Source organism: Rhipicephalus microplus, unplaced genomic scaffold (genome assembly GCF_043290135.1).
Source record: "Rhipicephalus microplus isolate Deutch F79 unplaced genomic scaffold, USDA_Rmic scaffold_147, whole genome shotgun sequence".
Classification (NCBI taxonomy): Eukaryota; Metazoa; Arthropoda; class Arachnida; order Ixodida; family Ixodidae; genus Rhipicephalus; species Rhipicephalus microplus.
The window spans coordinates 66,722-82,697 of record NW_027464718.1 but is presented as its reverse complement, the minus strand read 5'-3'; the positions used below and the strand labels follow the sequence as shown (position 1 = coordinate 82,697).

General features: G+C 44.3%; 1 protein-coding gene across 2 annotated transcripts in view; it reads right to left on the bottom strand.

The window, feature by feature from the left end:
• Positions 1–7,012, bottom strand: part of LOC119172183 (uncharacterized) — a 50,476-nt gene extending 43,464 nt beyond the window's left edge. For both annotated transcript variants that reach the window (XM_075885441.1, XM_075885442.1), the window contains exons 1-2: positions 6,754–7,012; positions 5,374–5,612 (exon numbers count right to left, since the gene is read on the bottom strand). In XM_075885441.1, the coding sequence (XP_075741556.1) occupies positions 5,374–5,612; positions 6,754–6,799 (285 nt within the window). In that variant the 5' untranslated portion in view covers positions 6,800–7,012. The remainder of the gene's footprint in view (positions 1–5,373; positions 5,613–6,753) is intronic.
• Positions 7,013–15,976: the final 8,964 nt, after the last annotated feature.

Genomic DNA, 15,976 nt, shown 5'->3' with positions numbered 1-15,976 from the left:
CAAGACCAAGCTTTTGTGATGGTTCGAAGCATCGGATGGCCCACTCGTTATGCTATTTGCATTGTGCGAAGACTGGTTGTTCTTTCGCTGTTGTAAAACGCTTTATAGGTCGTATTAACGCGATTGCTTCCCCAAAATCAAGCCTGCTTAAGGCAAGTGTGACAATAAGTCACAGGCACCGGTGTAGCCAGCTGTTGGAAGCTGTTGGAAAAAAATACCATAAAAAACTGTGTAGCTCAGTGTTAGAATACTGGGCAGGATCCCAACAGACTAGGGTTCGAGCCCCATTGTGCCATTGGTGCAAGGGTTGTTTTTTTTTTCTAACTTCGAGCGATGTTGTTACAGATGGCAGCGGTGGTGGTGGCTGACAACTGCGCGTGACCCAAAAAGTAATCTTATAACCGCAGTACTGCTTAGTGTAAACAGGTGAAATTTATATTACACTTTCATTTCACGTATATATGTGCGTTGGTCTGACCCCCCTCCTCCCCTTCTAAAAGTATCTTGGGCAAAAAGGTTACACAAGCACTTACAGAAGATTATTAGCAAGCCCCCTAGTTACTTGAGATCTCTGATCAGCGCTGAAGAGCTTGAAGGGTGTGCAATTTGAGAATATATACTTCACGAGGTGACGCATTATGAATATAGGATACAATCGAACACAAACGTTTACAGACGGCGCGAGTGCTAGGCTAAAAGCCTCTTCGCGACATTTCCACTACGTTAGCGGTAGTCGATAGCACGAGAAGCATCTCTCCCTAATCCAGGGCCGGTCTCTTTTCTGGTTAGGTACAAATAATTTTAACTCTTCACTTTCTATTGCGACGCGCTTTTTGACATCTTCATCTACGTGCTTTTGCTTCGAAAACAGACTATGAGCATACAGTTTATCGGTCGCACTCTTTATTACGAAGTGACACCTCGACAATGGTATGCCGTTTCAGGCATGCCAAGTTAGATTTGATCCTGCAATGAAAGGAGAACTGTGACGGTCATACTGCAGAAAAGCGCTTACCGCGAAAACTTCAATCTAACAATGCTCTACGCGGCAGCAGAAAATTGAAAGTCCAGTGAATATCAAGAAGACCCATTTCCGGCCTCGCCCTGCAGTCGACGGTAGATGGCGCCCCGCTAGATGGTGCGGAGGTGGGACAAATGGCGCGCCGCCAGATAGCGCACCGCTAGATGCTACGGAGGTGGGTGATACGTTTGTGGTGATCACAAACGTATCAAGCTAAGTTTTGGAAGAGCAGTGAAAGTGGGAAGGAGAGAAGATGAGCAACTACAGGAAAATTTTTATCCAGAAAGGCAAATTGAAATAGCCACTAAACAAATTCAGAAAGCAATCATGGAGGATAATAAAACAGTGTGGACATACACGAACATAAATAGACTGTTTGAGCTAGAGCTTGCAAAGACGCGTGACAAGTCACCCCGGCAAAGAAGGCACAAACCCAAAAGTTGGTGGGATGAGGAAGTTAAGAAAGCTATAGCAAAACGTCAGGAAGCCTCTAGGAAACACAGACATGCTAAGCAGCGGGATGAACCGACAGATGATGTTGAAAGAAAATGGGAAAGCTTTCTAAGCTGTAGAAGGGATGCATCCCTTCTGGTCAATGAAAAGATTAGAAGAAAGGGAGCTCAGTGGCTGGCAGAAGAACATAAAAAAGATAGAAAGGAAGCTGCGAAATTTTGGAACCATCGAAACTCCCTAAGAAATGAGACGACCCTAGAGCAGAGGTTTATAACTACCACCCAAGGTGCTAGGCTAGAAGGGGACGAAGCTATTGAATATATAAGAACAAGGGTGACAGAAAAATTTTAAGAAATAAGTGCTTTATGCACCACAATAGACAAGGATGAATCAAGTGGTGCAATGGCTCAATTTTCACAACGAGAGTGGGAAAGGGCTCAGAAAAGAGTTCCTAGTAGTACATCAGCAGGCCCAGATGGCATTCCAATTATGTTGATAAAGACATTAGGTCCAAAGTCTAAGCATGCTTTGAGAGAGGCAGTGAGCAAACTAATAATCGATGGTGAGGTACCCTATGAATGGAAACTTAGCAAACTGAGCATGATTTATAAAGGAAAGGGGGACAAAGCTGAGATAAACAACTACCGTCATATAAGAGTGACATCAGTGGTCTACAGGCTGGCGATGCAGATTATAAAGGAAAGACTGCAGGCATGAATAGAAGATGATGGGGTGCTGGGGGAACTGCAGAATGGGTTTCAGAAACACAGGAGGTTGGAAGACAATCTGTTCTGACTGACGCAGTGCATCGAAATAGCAGAAAAGAAACACATGCCCCTGTGGCTAGCATTTTTGGATATCAATGGAGCGTACGATAGCGTGGTTCAAGAGGAATTGTGGGGAATACTGGACACACTAGGCGTGGAATATGTAGTCACTAATATTTTAAAGGATATCTATAAAGGTAACGAGGCAGTTATAAAGTGGCAAAAACAGGTATCTAAGCCTGCCGAAGTAAAACGGGGGCTTAGGCAGGAGTGTCCCCTGTCAGCCTTATTATTCATGATGTACCTACAAGGATTAGAGGCCAAATTAGAGAGATGTCGACTGGGCTTCAACCTCTGTTTAGTCAAACAAGGAAAACTCACTGATCATGCACTACCAGCATTAATGTACGCAGATGATATAGTGCTAATGGCCGACAACAAGGAAGATTTGCAGTGATTGATGGACATCTGCGGTAATGAGGGAGATAGGTTAGATTTTAGATTCAGTAAGGAAAAATCAGCAGTCATGGTTTTCAATGATAATGAAGGTAGTGAGCTTAGAATAGAGGAGGTCACGCTAGAGATAACAGATAAATACAAATATCGGGGCGAATGGATAAGCAATGGGACCGAGTACCTAAGGGAACACGAAATATACGTGACGACTAAAGGTAACAGGAATGCAGCAGTGATGAAAAAAATAGGGACTGTGGAATTACAATAGGTATGATGTTGTGAGAGGAATAAGGAAATGCGTCATGGTTCCTGGGCGGACGTTCGGCAATGCGGTCTTGTGCATGAGATCAGAAGTTCAAGCAAGGTTAGAAATTAAGCAACGTGGAATAGGTATAAGGCTTGCTTTAGGAGCTCGCGGGAATACACCAAATCAGGGAGTAAGAGGTGATATGGGATGGACATCATTTGATGGCGGGGATGCTTCTAGCAGCAAGATAAAACTTGAGAAGCGATAGAGAGAAATGGGGGAGGAGCGTTAGGGCTAGGAAGGTTTTCAGCTACTTGTACATGAAGAATGTCGATACAAAATGGAGGAAGCGAACCAGGAAATTGAATGGTAAATATTCACAAAACAGAAGGTGGCCAAACCAAAAAGAACTATCAGTTAAGAAGAAAGTGAAGGAAACGGAGACCGACATGTGGAGAATTGGCATGATTAAGAAGTCCGCACTAGAGATCTATCGCACTTTTAAGCAGGAAGTCGCCAGGGAAAGGATCTATGATAATACTCGGGGTAGTTCTCTACTGTTTGACGCCAGGACGACAGTGTGGCGAACCAATATATATCGAGCCAAATACGAAGGGGTAGACACAGTATGCAGTGCGTGTGGAGAGGAAGAAGAAACTACCGAACACTTGATAATGTTGTGTAAAGGGCTTCACCCTATAGTTCAGGATGATGGCGCAGAGTTTCTCAAAGCACTGGGGTTTAGGGACAGGGAGGGCAAAATAGACTTTAAGCGGGCAGACTTACCTAGAAGGAGGTTATCTGATTGGTGGCTAAAGTCAAGGCACGAGTGAAAATAAACCCGTCACTGCAAAGTACGAAGGCTCAACCTCACTATTTAGAGGGGAAAAAAAGATAAATCTAATGATTAGTTCACTAAGTATTACGGCTAGGTGGCGTTAGCTGCCGCCCGATTTAAAAGGTACAGCCACATCCATCCATCCATCCATCCATCCATCCATCCATCCATCCATTCATCCATCCATCCGGACAGGTAGTTTGGAATTGGTGCGCGAGGTCCGCAAGCGGTTTTGGTTGACTGTACATTCCCTTTAAAAAAAACCTGGAGCTTCGTGCTACTCCTGCGCACATAGCGCTCTTTTAAAGGGGGGAGGGACGGGGGCTTGATGCTTTACATATATGTCGTACCAACTACGTCAGCTTCAGTCATTGCTGAATGTATAATATAACTTTTGTGGCAGCAACGTTTTAAACGCGACCACTTTTGTTATAAAGCAACGGAGGTTTCACCATTCTTCCAGTGTGAATGACACGGGGTATATGTCGCATGCTGTTTCACCGGCAACACATGTCTGGGTCACCGAGCACGTATCGAATCATCATAAGGTAGCTTATCAGTCCAAACTTCCTTAATTATAATTACCGAATAACGGAACAATATATAATTATAACAATCACGTTTATAGATACCAACTGTCTTCCTGTAACCCGTGATGCCATAACACAGATCATCCTGACCAAGGCGTAAAGGCAAGTGTATTGAAGGGTTGAAACGTCAGGTGCTGCTTTTCGTACAGTGGTGTGTGTGCAGTACCTTTAGAAGCCGCTAGGATGTCGGAACACCTGTGCTTTTGTGCATCGATGTAATTTTTTTTTCTCTTTTGGCTTGAATGGGTGGATGGGGTAGAATGCATGGACGAAGCCGCGGATGATGAACCCGTGCCGCAGAACAGGAAAAAAACTGTATGAAGGGGAGAGCACCTGAGTAATGTTCTTCATAAAGCTAGGTTCTTGAACACTGATATTCTAATCATTTTAAAAGTGATCACTTTGCAACAATAGCTTAGAATGCGATTAAACGTAGCTGCACAACAAAAGCTCACCTGCAGTTTTGGTCTGGGTTCGAGTTTGGTTCAACACCTTTATAGGCACGCTTCAAGGTAAACAATTGTGCGCAAATGAATACAAGGACACAGAAAGACCGGAAAGAGACAGCTGCAAACTTTAAACTTAGTTTATTTGTGTCTTCCTTTTGACCAAACAGGTTGCAAGAGGCCACAAAAAAATTACGCTACATCCACGGAAAGAATGATGATATGTAGGTGAAGTTCGAGTGGGGGAGATCATTAACAAACCGTAACTCTTCCATAAAAAATTAGCGCATTACACCAATAGAAAGACGTAAGACTGTGTGTATTTTATACAAATCAACTTTTATTTTGTTCGTTTGTTGCTTCGTCTCTTTCTTTGTTCTTTTCATTTGTTCGTTTTCGTGGTGGCTGGATTGCGAAGTCCCTTCATTATTATGCTAGTATTATGACGAAACCCTTTCAAAAATTCACGGGGGCTCTCAATGTCGCTTCGTGACTCTCGTCTCAATACGTAATCAAACAGATTATAAAATATTTCAAAAGATAGCTTTCACTTACGTATTGTTCGGCAGTACCATTTTCTGTTACTTCTAGCAGAAGGACTGTGTCGGCAAGAACGGAAGCTTTCTTTAGATTAAGAGAGTACCCGTCAATAACCAGCATTTTTTCCAAGTTTTCCTGTCTGCTTTCGTACACTTGAGGGTACACCGTAACACCCTCTGTGCTAGAGTCGGCTTGCTTGCTTGTGAATGGGTATGCGCCGGACAGGTCCACGAAGAAGGACATTCTTTGAATACCTGGTACGAAGTATTTCTTTTCATCAATGATCAGTACAATCGCTATGCATTTGTGATACGAAACACTTCACTTCTAGACCACAGTACCTGAGCGCATCATTGTACCACAAATAGTTTATAAGACGAAAGAGCACATACTTTCTCCATAATCTCACATAGCACACTGGTTCGGTGTGTCAACTTATAGCAGTACTGTACTCCTCGTGTTATAAATGGGAATCACCATTTGGCACAATTTGAAAACTGTATGTCGTGATTCCAGTGCAGCATTTTGCATTCTTATTAAGCAGAGAAAACACAAGAAAAAGTGTGCGAAATTTTTGGTCCAGCTAAAAATACTGGAAAATTCCGAGAAAGCAAATCAACATTTCCTAGATTGTCATTGCCACAAATAAATATTACTGAAGCAGAGTGCTGTGAAACAGCTTGGTGTGGCAGTGGATATTAAAATAGTCCGTTGAATGACTTGATTATAACGTCTATGGTGATAGTACGTGATGTATCCTCCATACAAGCTCTACCTATTGTCTTTGCGCTTTCTAAGCGCACACTCGGTGAAGTGAAGTAAACTCGTCATCGAGCACGTGCGCTTCACGGCATAGTGCCTTAAGAAAATCCACTTCCATTGATGTATCCAAGTCTGCGTTTACTGCCGACCTCTTTTCAATTTTGTGCATTATGACTGAACAAAAAAAACCAACGGACTAACAACAATCGACAATCGCTCTATAGAGTCGAGGGAGTCACAGTTTAGCGGTTGGTTGGACCACGTCATTCATCACAAACACCTTGATAAGCTTATTGTCTGTGTGTGCCTTGAATTAATGTGGAATGCGCCGTTTGCCAACGAGAGTTATTTCACGCTCATTAGTATGTTTTCATAGGGACTTTCCCGGCTGCACAACAACTGGGCATTAGCGTTTGGTTGTTATTGACTTTCTTGTATTTTCCTCTCGCCGGCTTCACGCGGGGCATGAAGTTGCGATAAGATGAAAATTGTAGTGCCGTTCTGAGGCTTCTATTTTTGAACAGTACGTTGTTTAGGCGATAAAAAAAATATTTTCATTATATCATTCTTTCGGACTACTGCGCGTAAAATGTCAATTAACGTCTATTGAAGATTATTTGTTCAAGTACTTACCGATTACCACGATGTAGACATAAGCGCGGAGCATCAGCACGGACATTTCACTGATTCCTCGACACTAAGTTAGAATTAGTTCGGAGGTCTAAAAATTAGAATTTCTTCACTATCAGCTATTTTTATAAAGTCACTACGACTGGTTATGCGAGTCTAAGACTATGTCTGTATTGTTCAAACTGCTTTAGAACAATCACAAGGGCCTCGCGTCAGTGTACAAGCTGTGCCTTTTCGTTTTCGTGTCCGCTGTAAGCATTTATTAGTTAGAGTAGTGAACCAAAGTAAATGTTCTCTTTGAATGATTCTGCATTTAAAGTGGTGACCTCTGCTATGGTTAATATGAATGACACCTACACCAGAACCTTACGTTGGTTTAGATATTTTATTTCTGCGCAGGTTCATAGTTAGAATAGGTTGTCCGGAAGCAATCTTTACTATTCACACAACTCGAACCTTAACGGATATGTAAACGTACTGCCTTTATACGATCTCAATGAAACTACAGTTGTATATGGGGGCCCTCGCACTCCTTGAAAAGACTCCAATAATAAGTCCCAAAACCACGATATGAATATCAGGAACGGAGTAGTGTAGAGCTCAGAATTTTTTTATGTGGTGTACATTAGGCAGTACATGGGCCTTTTCATTTCGCCTCCATGAAGACGTGATGGCCGCGGCCGGGGTCGAAACCAAGACTTTCGGGTCAGCAGCCTTGCATCGGTACTGCTACAACAGTTCGGTGGACGTCAGCTTCAACATATTCTTGTTTAAATGAAATAGAACAATAACGTCAATTGCATCCGTATTTATACAGATATAAAGATATCACGTTTCTTTCTGCTGTCTTAGCCAAGCTTACTTATTTAGCGAACAAAAGAGGAAGAATTCAATTAGGTTAGATATTTAGGAAAAATTAACCTGCATGCGTAGACGAAAAACAATCTCCGCATCCCCACAAAGTGAATGATGATGAGTCGGTAAAGCACCGGCGGATCATCCGTGAATCACCCGTACGATTCTCAATCGAACTTGCAAATTAGTGACAATGCGTGCGTAGAGCATATACAATGTTGTTTTATTAGTCGTATATGATATTGGGGTGCGGACTTCGTTTCGCACGTAGAGCGTGAACCAAAAATTAGCTGTGAGCATCAACGCCGGGGAAATTTCACCGCAGCACAGCAATGGCGTTCGTCTGAGACGGTTTGATTTGAATGTTGGCGATTTTCCCCAAATTACCTCGCAGCTGTGTGAAATATTTGCAAAGCGGCAAACACCTTGCAGCTGTGCACGAAGCTCCTGTAGAGGAAATCCCGCTTGAACCGAGCATCGGTGCAACCAATCTCAGGTAGCAAACGTTTTCGATGTTTTGCCGTTGTTTCCGACGCTCTCGCCATTTCAGGGTGCGCTTTCCAGCGTCGCCGTGCTGGGGCAGCTTCCCGCGCCTTGGACTCCACGTCCGCTTGTTTTTCTGCGTCGCCGCTTCTGTAGTAGCTTGTCGTTGGACGCCAATTGTGGGGATATGGGCTACAGATAGCGCACAATGAATGCCCCAGGAAAGAGGCGGGCCCCACCGCGGTGGTCTAGTGGTTAAGGTACTCGGCTGCTGACCCGCAGGTCATGGGTTCAAATCCCGGCTGCGGCTGCTGCATTTCCGATGGAGGCGGGAATGTTGTAGGCCCGTGTGCTCAGATATGGGTGCACGTTAAAGAACCCCAGGTGGTCGAAATTTCCGGAGCCCCCCATCACGGCGTCTCTCATAATCATATGGTGCTTTTGAGACGTTCAACCCCACATATCATTCAGGGAAGAGGCGGATACTGACCAGGAACCGTCTTTATTGCGTCGAAAAGGAGCGAGCGGCTCCTTTTACGTAGCTGGTGTAGCTGCTCCTTTTGGTGTGCCCATTCTCACCTACAGAAGGGCGATTACAACTTGCTCTATACAGTAAAAGTACGCCACTTGAATAACTTCAGATATTGCAAACGCTAATCACAGCGTAGATCTTACAAACCACTAAATCATCCTAGAATAATTAATTGACCAAGCTGAAGTACACAGTACGAAATTTCAAGGACGAACAAAAGCGCCATTGTCTCGCGTTTTATTCGCCAGTCCTCGTATGTTCGCGCTGTTTGTTTGTTCAATACTTAATTTTCTTCAGAGCGTAGGAACGACACCACACTTTGTCAAATAGGACTGTGCTTTCTTAAATGGCACAAATTCGTACTGCTCGCAAAGTAGTTTGTCTTAGTCAAATAAATAACGCTTTAAGTGTCCTCCTGAGGATTATCGCCATAACTGCGAAGTGTTTTACTATATTTACTAGCATGTAATATATACATAGGGATGTCAGATGTATGTATATGTCGATGACACCGGATATCATGCTACATCAGTGTGGGCTGCAGGCTCATAAGAATAGACCGGAAACACGAGGACTTTAACTTGCCCTTGAATATCAATGAAATCACAGCGATAATATTCTTTTGAATTGTTCCGCAGCAAATGTCGTTACTCTAGTAACACGACGGTATGCTGCAGGTGGACTCAAGCATTTAGGAGTCACTTACACCGGAAAACCTAGCTGAAGTTCCGGAATATAATATAGGAGTATGGGAGCATCAGCAGCAGGCACACTACAGATATTTGCCTAATAAAACCTAGTTGCTGTATTACGTCATGTATATTTTATTTCTTTATTTTCGGGCGAGAAATTACTAACAAATAAAAGACCTGTCCTGTGGTATTTCATGTATTTGTTTTTTTATCGCGAAAGCAAATACGTCGTCATGCTGCAGAGACGTACGAATGAACTCGATATCGATGCCCCAGCGCAATACTCGGCCCTTTATTTAATACTCACTACCAGTGCTTCTCGGAAAAGCATTCATATCAAGTAGCTATTGAGATCCAATTAGTGTAATATCTGAAGATATATTTCCAAAAAAATCTAGCCATTTGCCACATCGATTTGTATTCCGTATCTTTTATATCCATAACTGAGCATTCTGAAAGTGACTCATACTCCCTTTTGTGCATAGATTCACGACGTGTGAAAATCGCATCATTGTCTTTTAGTTGGCCCTTTTCAATTCGAGTATATGAGTTTAGGCTATTTTTGTAAGCAGAAATTTCCGGCAGTCAACACAGTTTTACGCAAACGACCACAATCTCCAGCAGCAGTCGTTATACTGAACAGCCTATCTGACTCTTCATTAGTGAGTCCGATTTGTCTAAATCTGCTGGCTTCTATTCGAGTTTTATTCACAGATTTTATTTAAATTAAGGTGTATATGTCACTGCAAGGTTCCAGTTGCGTATGCGGATCCAGTTGCATTTTTATCACACGAGGTCCCATTAACTCTTTATTGGGGACGTCCGCGTACGTCTCTGCAACGAGACTCACAAAATTTGCTATGCCTAGTAACTTCAAGAAACTTCCTTCATTTTGTATGTGATTTTTCATACCTGAAATATCCTTAGAAGAAATTAGTGGTATCTTCAGCCAAGCTATATCTATGCCGAAATATGTATGGCTGAGTACCCCCTGTACTCTACCTCTCACAGATCTTGCTTCTATCATGTACTCTGTTGAACCACAGATACCCAGACCGAAAAAAAGAAAGAGAAATAAAGATAGAGAAAAAGATCAATTCTTGGGGAAAATATTTTGCTTGAAGAGATACGAGCCCACGTACCTACAATCTGAACGCGAGAGTCTGGAACACTCGTCTATGCAGGCCTTTTAGTGAAGCAGAGGTACTTAGCATAGCGTTTTCTAGTATAGTACAGCAAGTGTGTGGAAAAGCGTAATCATAGTGATTACAGATTTTAAGGTGAGAAAGAGGGAAAGAAGGAGGGCACAACAATTACGGAGAGACACAAAAAACTAGAAAGAAATACAGAGAAAGAAAATGGACACAAATGAAAGAAAGAGTGAAAAGCTACGGTGTGAGAGAAGGACTACAAAAATAAGGAGGAAAGACAGGAAGAAAGGAACAAATACAGAAAAAAGGGGGTATACAGAGGGAAACATTGAAATACTGACGATGAGAGAGTAAAATAAAAAAGAACGCGCAAGACAAGGATAAAGTCGAAGGGTCGACTGTATACGTTCGGAAAGAGAAAGAAAAATAGAGATTCAAAGAGGAAGGCGAAACCAGAAAGACATCGAAGATGGAAAAAAAGATTGATCGGGAGGGAAAGGTAGTCACAAATACAGAAAAGATAGAAAAAGAGCATGCCTAACTATAAATAGTAAAATATAGTAATGAATGGTAGACGGATAGGTCAAAGGATAAAAGACCAAGCACGCCAGGGTCAGCCAGAAACCCACTGTTGTGAACCATCCTTGAGTGGCTTTGTGAAAACAGCGTCTTTTGTTTAGGTTTTCCTAAAATATCTCCCTGTACTGGGGTCATGTATGGCGAGGAATCACGTTGACGAGCGCAAGATTGCTTAGCGGCAAGTTGAATTAGAGCGGTGGTTAAAGCGCATCAAGCACGACACTGTAAAAATTGGAAAGGTGGAAGAGGCATAAAGTATCATACCTGTTATGAAAGGCTCAGCTGTAATTCTTCACTTTCGGCATCATGCGCCTCAGCAACAATAAGATTTGCAGCTTCGCTGGTACGCATGTTGGCTTAGAAATGCATAGTGGTTGTTCCACCACATAGCAAAGTGTGATTAACCGCCCAGTGGGTACCTCGCAACTTCATTTGCAGCCACCTTAGCAGAGTTTGCAAAGGCATCCATGAAATTCTCTCTTCCCACCCACACACTGTGTTGCGTGTTTCGCGCAGGCATCGCATTTTATCGATGATTCATTTTACAATGAACGCTGTTACGAGATCACAACAGTGGTCACGTGCGTCGTAGTTGTCCACCACCAGCATACACCAGCTCCAGTGCCCGTAACCATTGTTGTGCGGAACAAGAAAAAGATCTCGTAAATGAAAACCTCCAAGGACAATGGGATTCAAAGCCGGGTCTCCTGCATACCAGACAAGTATTTTATCACAAAGTCATGCCAGTACTTGAAGCTCTGTTGCAAACTGGGCTTAGACAGCCTTGGTGTGGGGAAAGTAATCGCGTTGATGTCAGTAATAAATTTTTTTAAACAAAGGTAACAACAAGGTGGCATGCAATTCGAATTGCGTAGCGAGTGGGTCATCGACTGCGCCAACACATTAGAAAAACCTTCAGGCATAAATTTTCAGCTTCGTCAGCCACAACATAAAGTATGGCACAAAATTCCTCTCAAGTATGTAGCCGGCACCATGCTTATCCAGCGATTTATGATGGTTGAAATAGTGAATGCTTCCTTAGCAGAGAAAAATTAGGATGATATATGGTGTAGTGGGTACCCTGCAAGTTTAACTTGTAGCAATTGCCCACAAAGTGTTTAACAGTCTCTGAAAAACCGTTTGCTAGCTTTGATGATGATGATGATGATGATGGTTCCCGGAAGAATGGCACTACCCACTACGGAGGATTGCCAATGAGGCGCGCGGCAACAGAATTTCTGAAACAAGGTAACATAATGATAAAAAAGAATAATAAAAAAGAGAAGAAGAGAAAAAGACAGTGGGAAAATATGTAAGAAAGATCATCTAAATAGGACAATAATATTCGTGATAAGTTTGGTGTTTTTCAATGCAATTCTACTTGAAGTTAGAGATATGAACTAATTATTATATATTGTCACGTTACAACGTGACTGTAACCTGCTGATAAGGGCACACAAGGACGTCAAACTGATTCGAACAACGGCAGTACGACTATTGTTTTTCTCTGCACGCGCATCTTTGTCCTCTTCTGAACAGCGGCACATACAAGCATGCTAGCATCTGTAGAAATAATAGTTTCAGAACTTGTACTAGTGGGCTTACCCCCATTCCCAAAGGACATCGTCCCGGTGTCATAACATTATTGCCAGATTAAAACACACACGATAAGCAGTACACAAGGGGGTGTTCACAATCACTGTAAGTCTACTCAAGGGAGTGTGACGAATAGTCAGCGTTGGTAAAATGGTTTCATCCTCGAAACATGGACGACGTGCGGCTGTTGTAAACGGCGGGATTGACGAGCCATGTCCTCGTCAAGAACCTCGTAGTTCACTTCGCTGAGACGACGGATAACTCTATAGGGACCAAAATAGCTGCGTAACAACTTTTCCGACCAGCCCCATTGTCGAATGGGAGTCCACAATTATACTCGTTTTCCGGGTTGGTAAGAGACATCGCGACGACGAGCGTTGTACCGCAGCGAGTCGATGCATTGTTGCTTATGGATTTGTTCGACTGCAAGCTTACGAGCCGCGTCTGCCAGTCTGATAAATTCGTTCGTCTTGACACTAATCTGTTGTCTGTCTGGTAGAAGCATGGCATCCAGCATTGTAGTGACCTCCCTACCATGAAGCAACCGGAATGGTGTGAATCCAGTTGTTTCTTGCACAGCGGTGTTGTAAGCGAACGTGACATAAGGGAGGATGTCATCCCAGTTTTTGTGGTCTTGGTCAACGTACATGGATAGCATGTCGGCGATCGTCTTGTTTAGTCGCTCTGTAAGGCCGTTGCTTTGTGGGTGGTATGCAGTAGTTTTTCGATGTACTGTGCCGCTAAGCTGCATGACGTCTTGTATCATCCGGGCGGTAAAAGCTGTGCCACGATCAGTTATGACAACTGCTGGTGCTCCATGTCGGAGGACGATGTTTTTCATAAAAAAGTGGGCAGTCTCAATGGCGGTGCCACGTTGTAATGCCTTCGTTTCACAGTAGCGCGTCATGTAATCAGTAGTGACTACAATCCAGCGGTTGCCGTCACGAGACTTGGGAAAAGGTCCGAGTAGATCCATGCCTATTTGTTGGAACGGTTGTGTCGGAGGAGCGATGGGCTTCAAAAAGCCGGCTGGGCGCTGATGTGGTGCTTTACGGCGCTGGCACTCGTGACACGTCTTCACGTAATGCTTCACGTCTCGACTGAGCTTAGGCCAGTAGTAGTGTTGGCGAATCCGGGCCAAGGTACGTGTGCATCCCAAGTGGCCTGAGGAAGGCTCATCGTGACAGGCGGACAAGACATCGCCTCGTAACGCTGGCGGGGCAACGAGCAGGTACTCAGTCGCGTAAGGGTCGAAGTTTCTTTTATAGAGGATATTTCTGCGGACGCAGAACGATGATGACGAGCGGGCGAATGCTGGTGGTGGATGCGGCGTACGGCCTTCGAGATATTCGATGAATTGTCGAAGCTCGGAATCGTTCTTCTGCTGTTCGGCCAAGTCGGATACACTAACGGCGCAGAGAAGACGGCCGTCGAGATCGTGATCACCTGACACTGTCTTAAGAGGAGCTCGGGAAAGGCAGTCCGCGTCAGTATGCTTCCGGCCAGACTTGTAAACGACTGTCAAATCGAACTCCTGAAGGCGTAAGCTCCACCTGGCCAGACGTCCGGAAGGGTCTTTAAGGTTCGCCAACCAGCAGAGCGCATGATGATCGGTAACAACTCTGAACGGGCGACCATACAGGTACGGCCTGAATTTAGCTATTGCCCAGACAACAGCTAGGCACTCCTTTTCAGTTGTTGTGTAATTTGCCTCCGCAGATGATAAAATCCGACTCGCATAAGCAATAGGGCGTTCGACACCGCCTTGCCACTGGACAAGGACTGCACCAAGGCCGATGTTACTGGCGTCTGTGTGTAGTTCAGTGTCGGCATATTCGTCGTAGTGTCCGAGTAAGGGCTCAGATTGGAGACGCTGCTGGAGCTCGGAGAAAGCGCGTGTTTGCTCAAGGCCCCACACGAAGGGAACGTCGTCTTTTGTCAGACGAGTGAGGGGTTCGGCAATGTTTGCGAACTTTTGCACAAAGCGTCTGTAGTAAGCGCAGAGGCCTAAAAATCGACGCACATCACGTTTGTTGGTAGGTGGTGGAAAATCTGCGACAGCCAATGTTTTGTCTGGGTCCGGCCGAATACCATCAGGGCTAACAAGGTGACCGAGGAACTTTAATTCGTTGTAACCAAAATGACATTTTTCGGGTTTCAGTGATAGGCCTGCCGTGCGAATTGCAGCAAACACAGATCTAAGTCGCTGCGAATGCTTCTCAAACGTTTGGGAGAAGACAACGACGTCGTCTAAGTAAACAAGGCATGCTTCCCACTTGAGACCGGAGAGCACTGTATCCATCATCCTCTGGAATGTCGCAGGGGCAGAACACAGACCGAAGGGCAGCACCTTGAATTCGTACAGACCATCAGGCGTTATGAATGCTGTTTTCTCTCGGTCGTGTTCATCAACTTCGATCTGCCAGTAGCCACTGCGTAAATCCATAGAGGAGAAGTATCGGGCGTGTCGGAGGCGGTCTAGTGAGTCGTTGATGCGCGGAAGCGGATAAACGTCTTTCTTTGTGACTTTGTTGAGTTTGCGGTAATCGACGCAAAATCGGAGAGTGCCGTCCTTCTTTTTTACCAGTACGACGGGGGACGACCATGGACTGTTCGAGGGTTGGATTACGCCATCTTCGAGCATCTGCTTCACTTGAGAACGTATAGCCTCTTGTTCCTTTTGTGATACTCGGTAGGCGTGTTGACGTATGGGTCGCTCAGAATGGTCAGTGACAATGCGGTGCTTTACGGTTGGCGTTTGTTTTATGTTGGATGTAGACGCGAAACAGTCGCTAAACATGCGGAGGATACAGCGGATTTGCTCTTTCTGTGCACATGACAGCTTCGGATTGACATCGACTGCATCGGTTACTGCGGTGTCACTTTCAACGGCTGCAGAAATTGGGGCTATCGTCGTACACGCTTCATCGTCAATGGATTCGAAATCAGCGATAGTTGTTCGCTTGGCCAAATGTTGGTATGATCCACTAAAATTGGTGACCAACAACTCAGTCATCCCACGTTTAAATTGAATTATGCCGCGGGCAACACAGATTTGCTGAGACAAGAGCACCGAAAGGTTGGCTTCAGCGATACCACTACTGTCATGGTCTATGTCGCCCTGTACTGTAACGAACATACTCATGCGTGGCGGAAGTGTGACGGTGTCGTCAACAATGCGAAGCGCAGTCTTCTGCGGATTGGTATCTCTAGGCTTCGGGCCATAGTCGTCAGCAAACGTTACGAGGCAGTCTCGAAGATTTATAACAGCGCCGTGCTCACGAAGGAAATCCATGCCAAGGATTACTTTCCGGGAGCATTCGGGAAGCACAACGAAA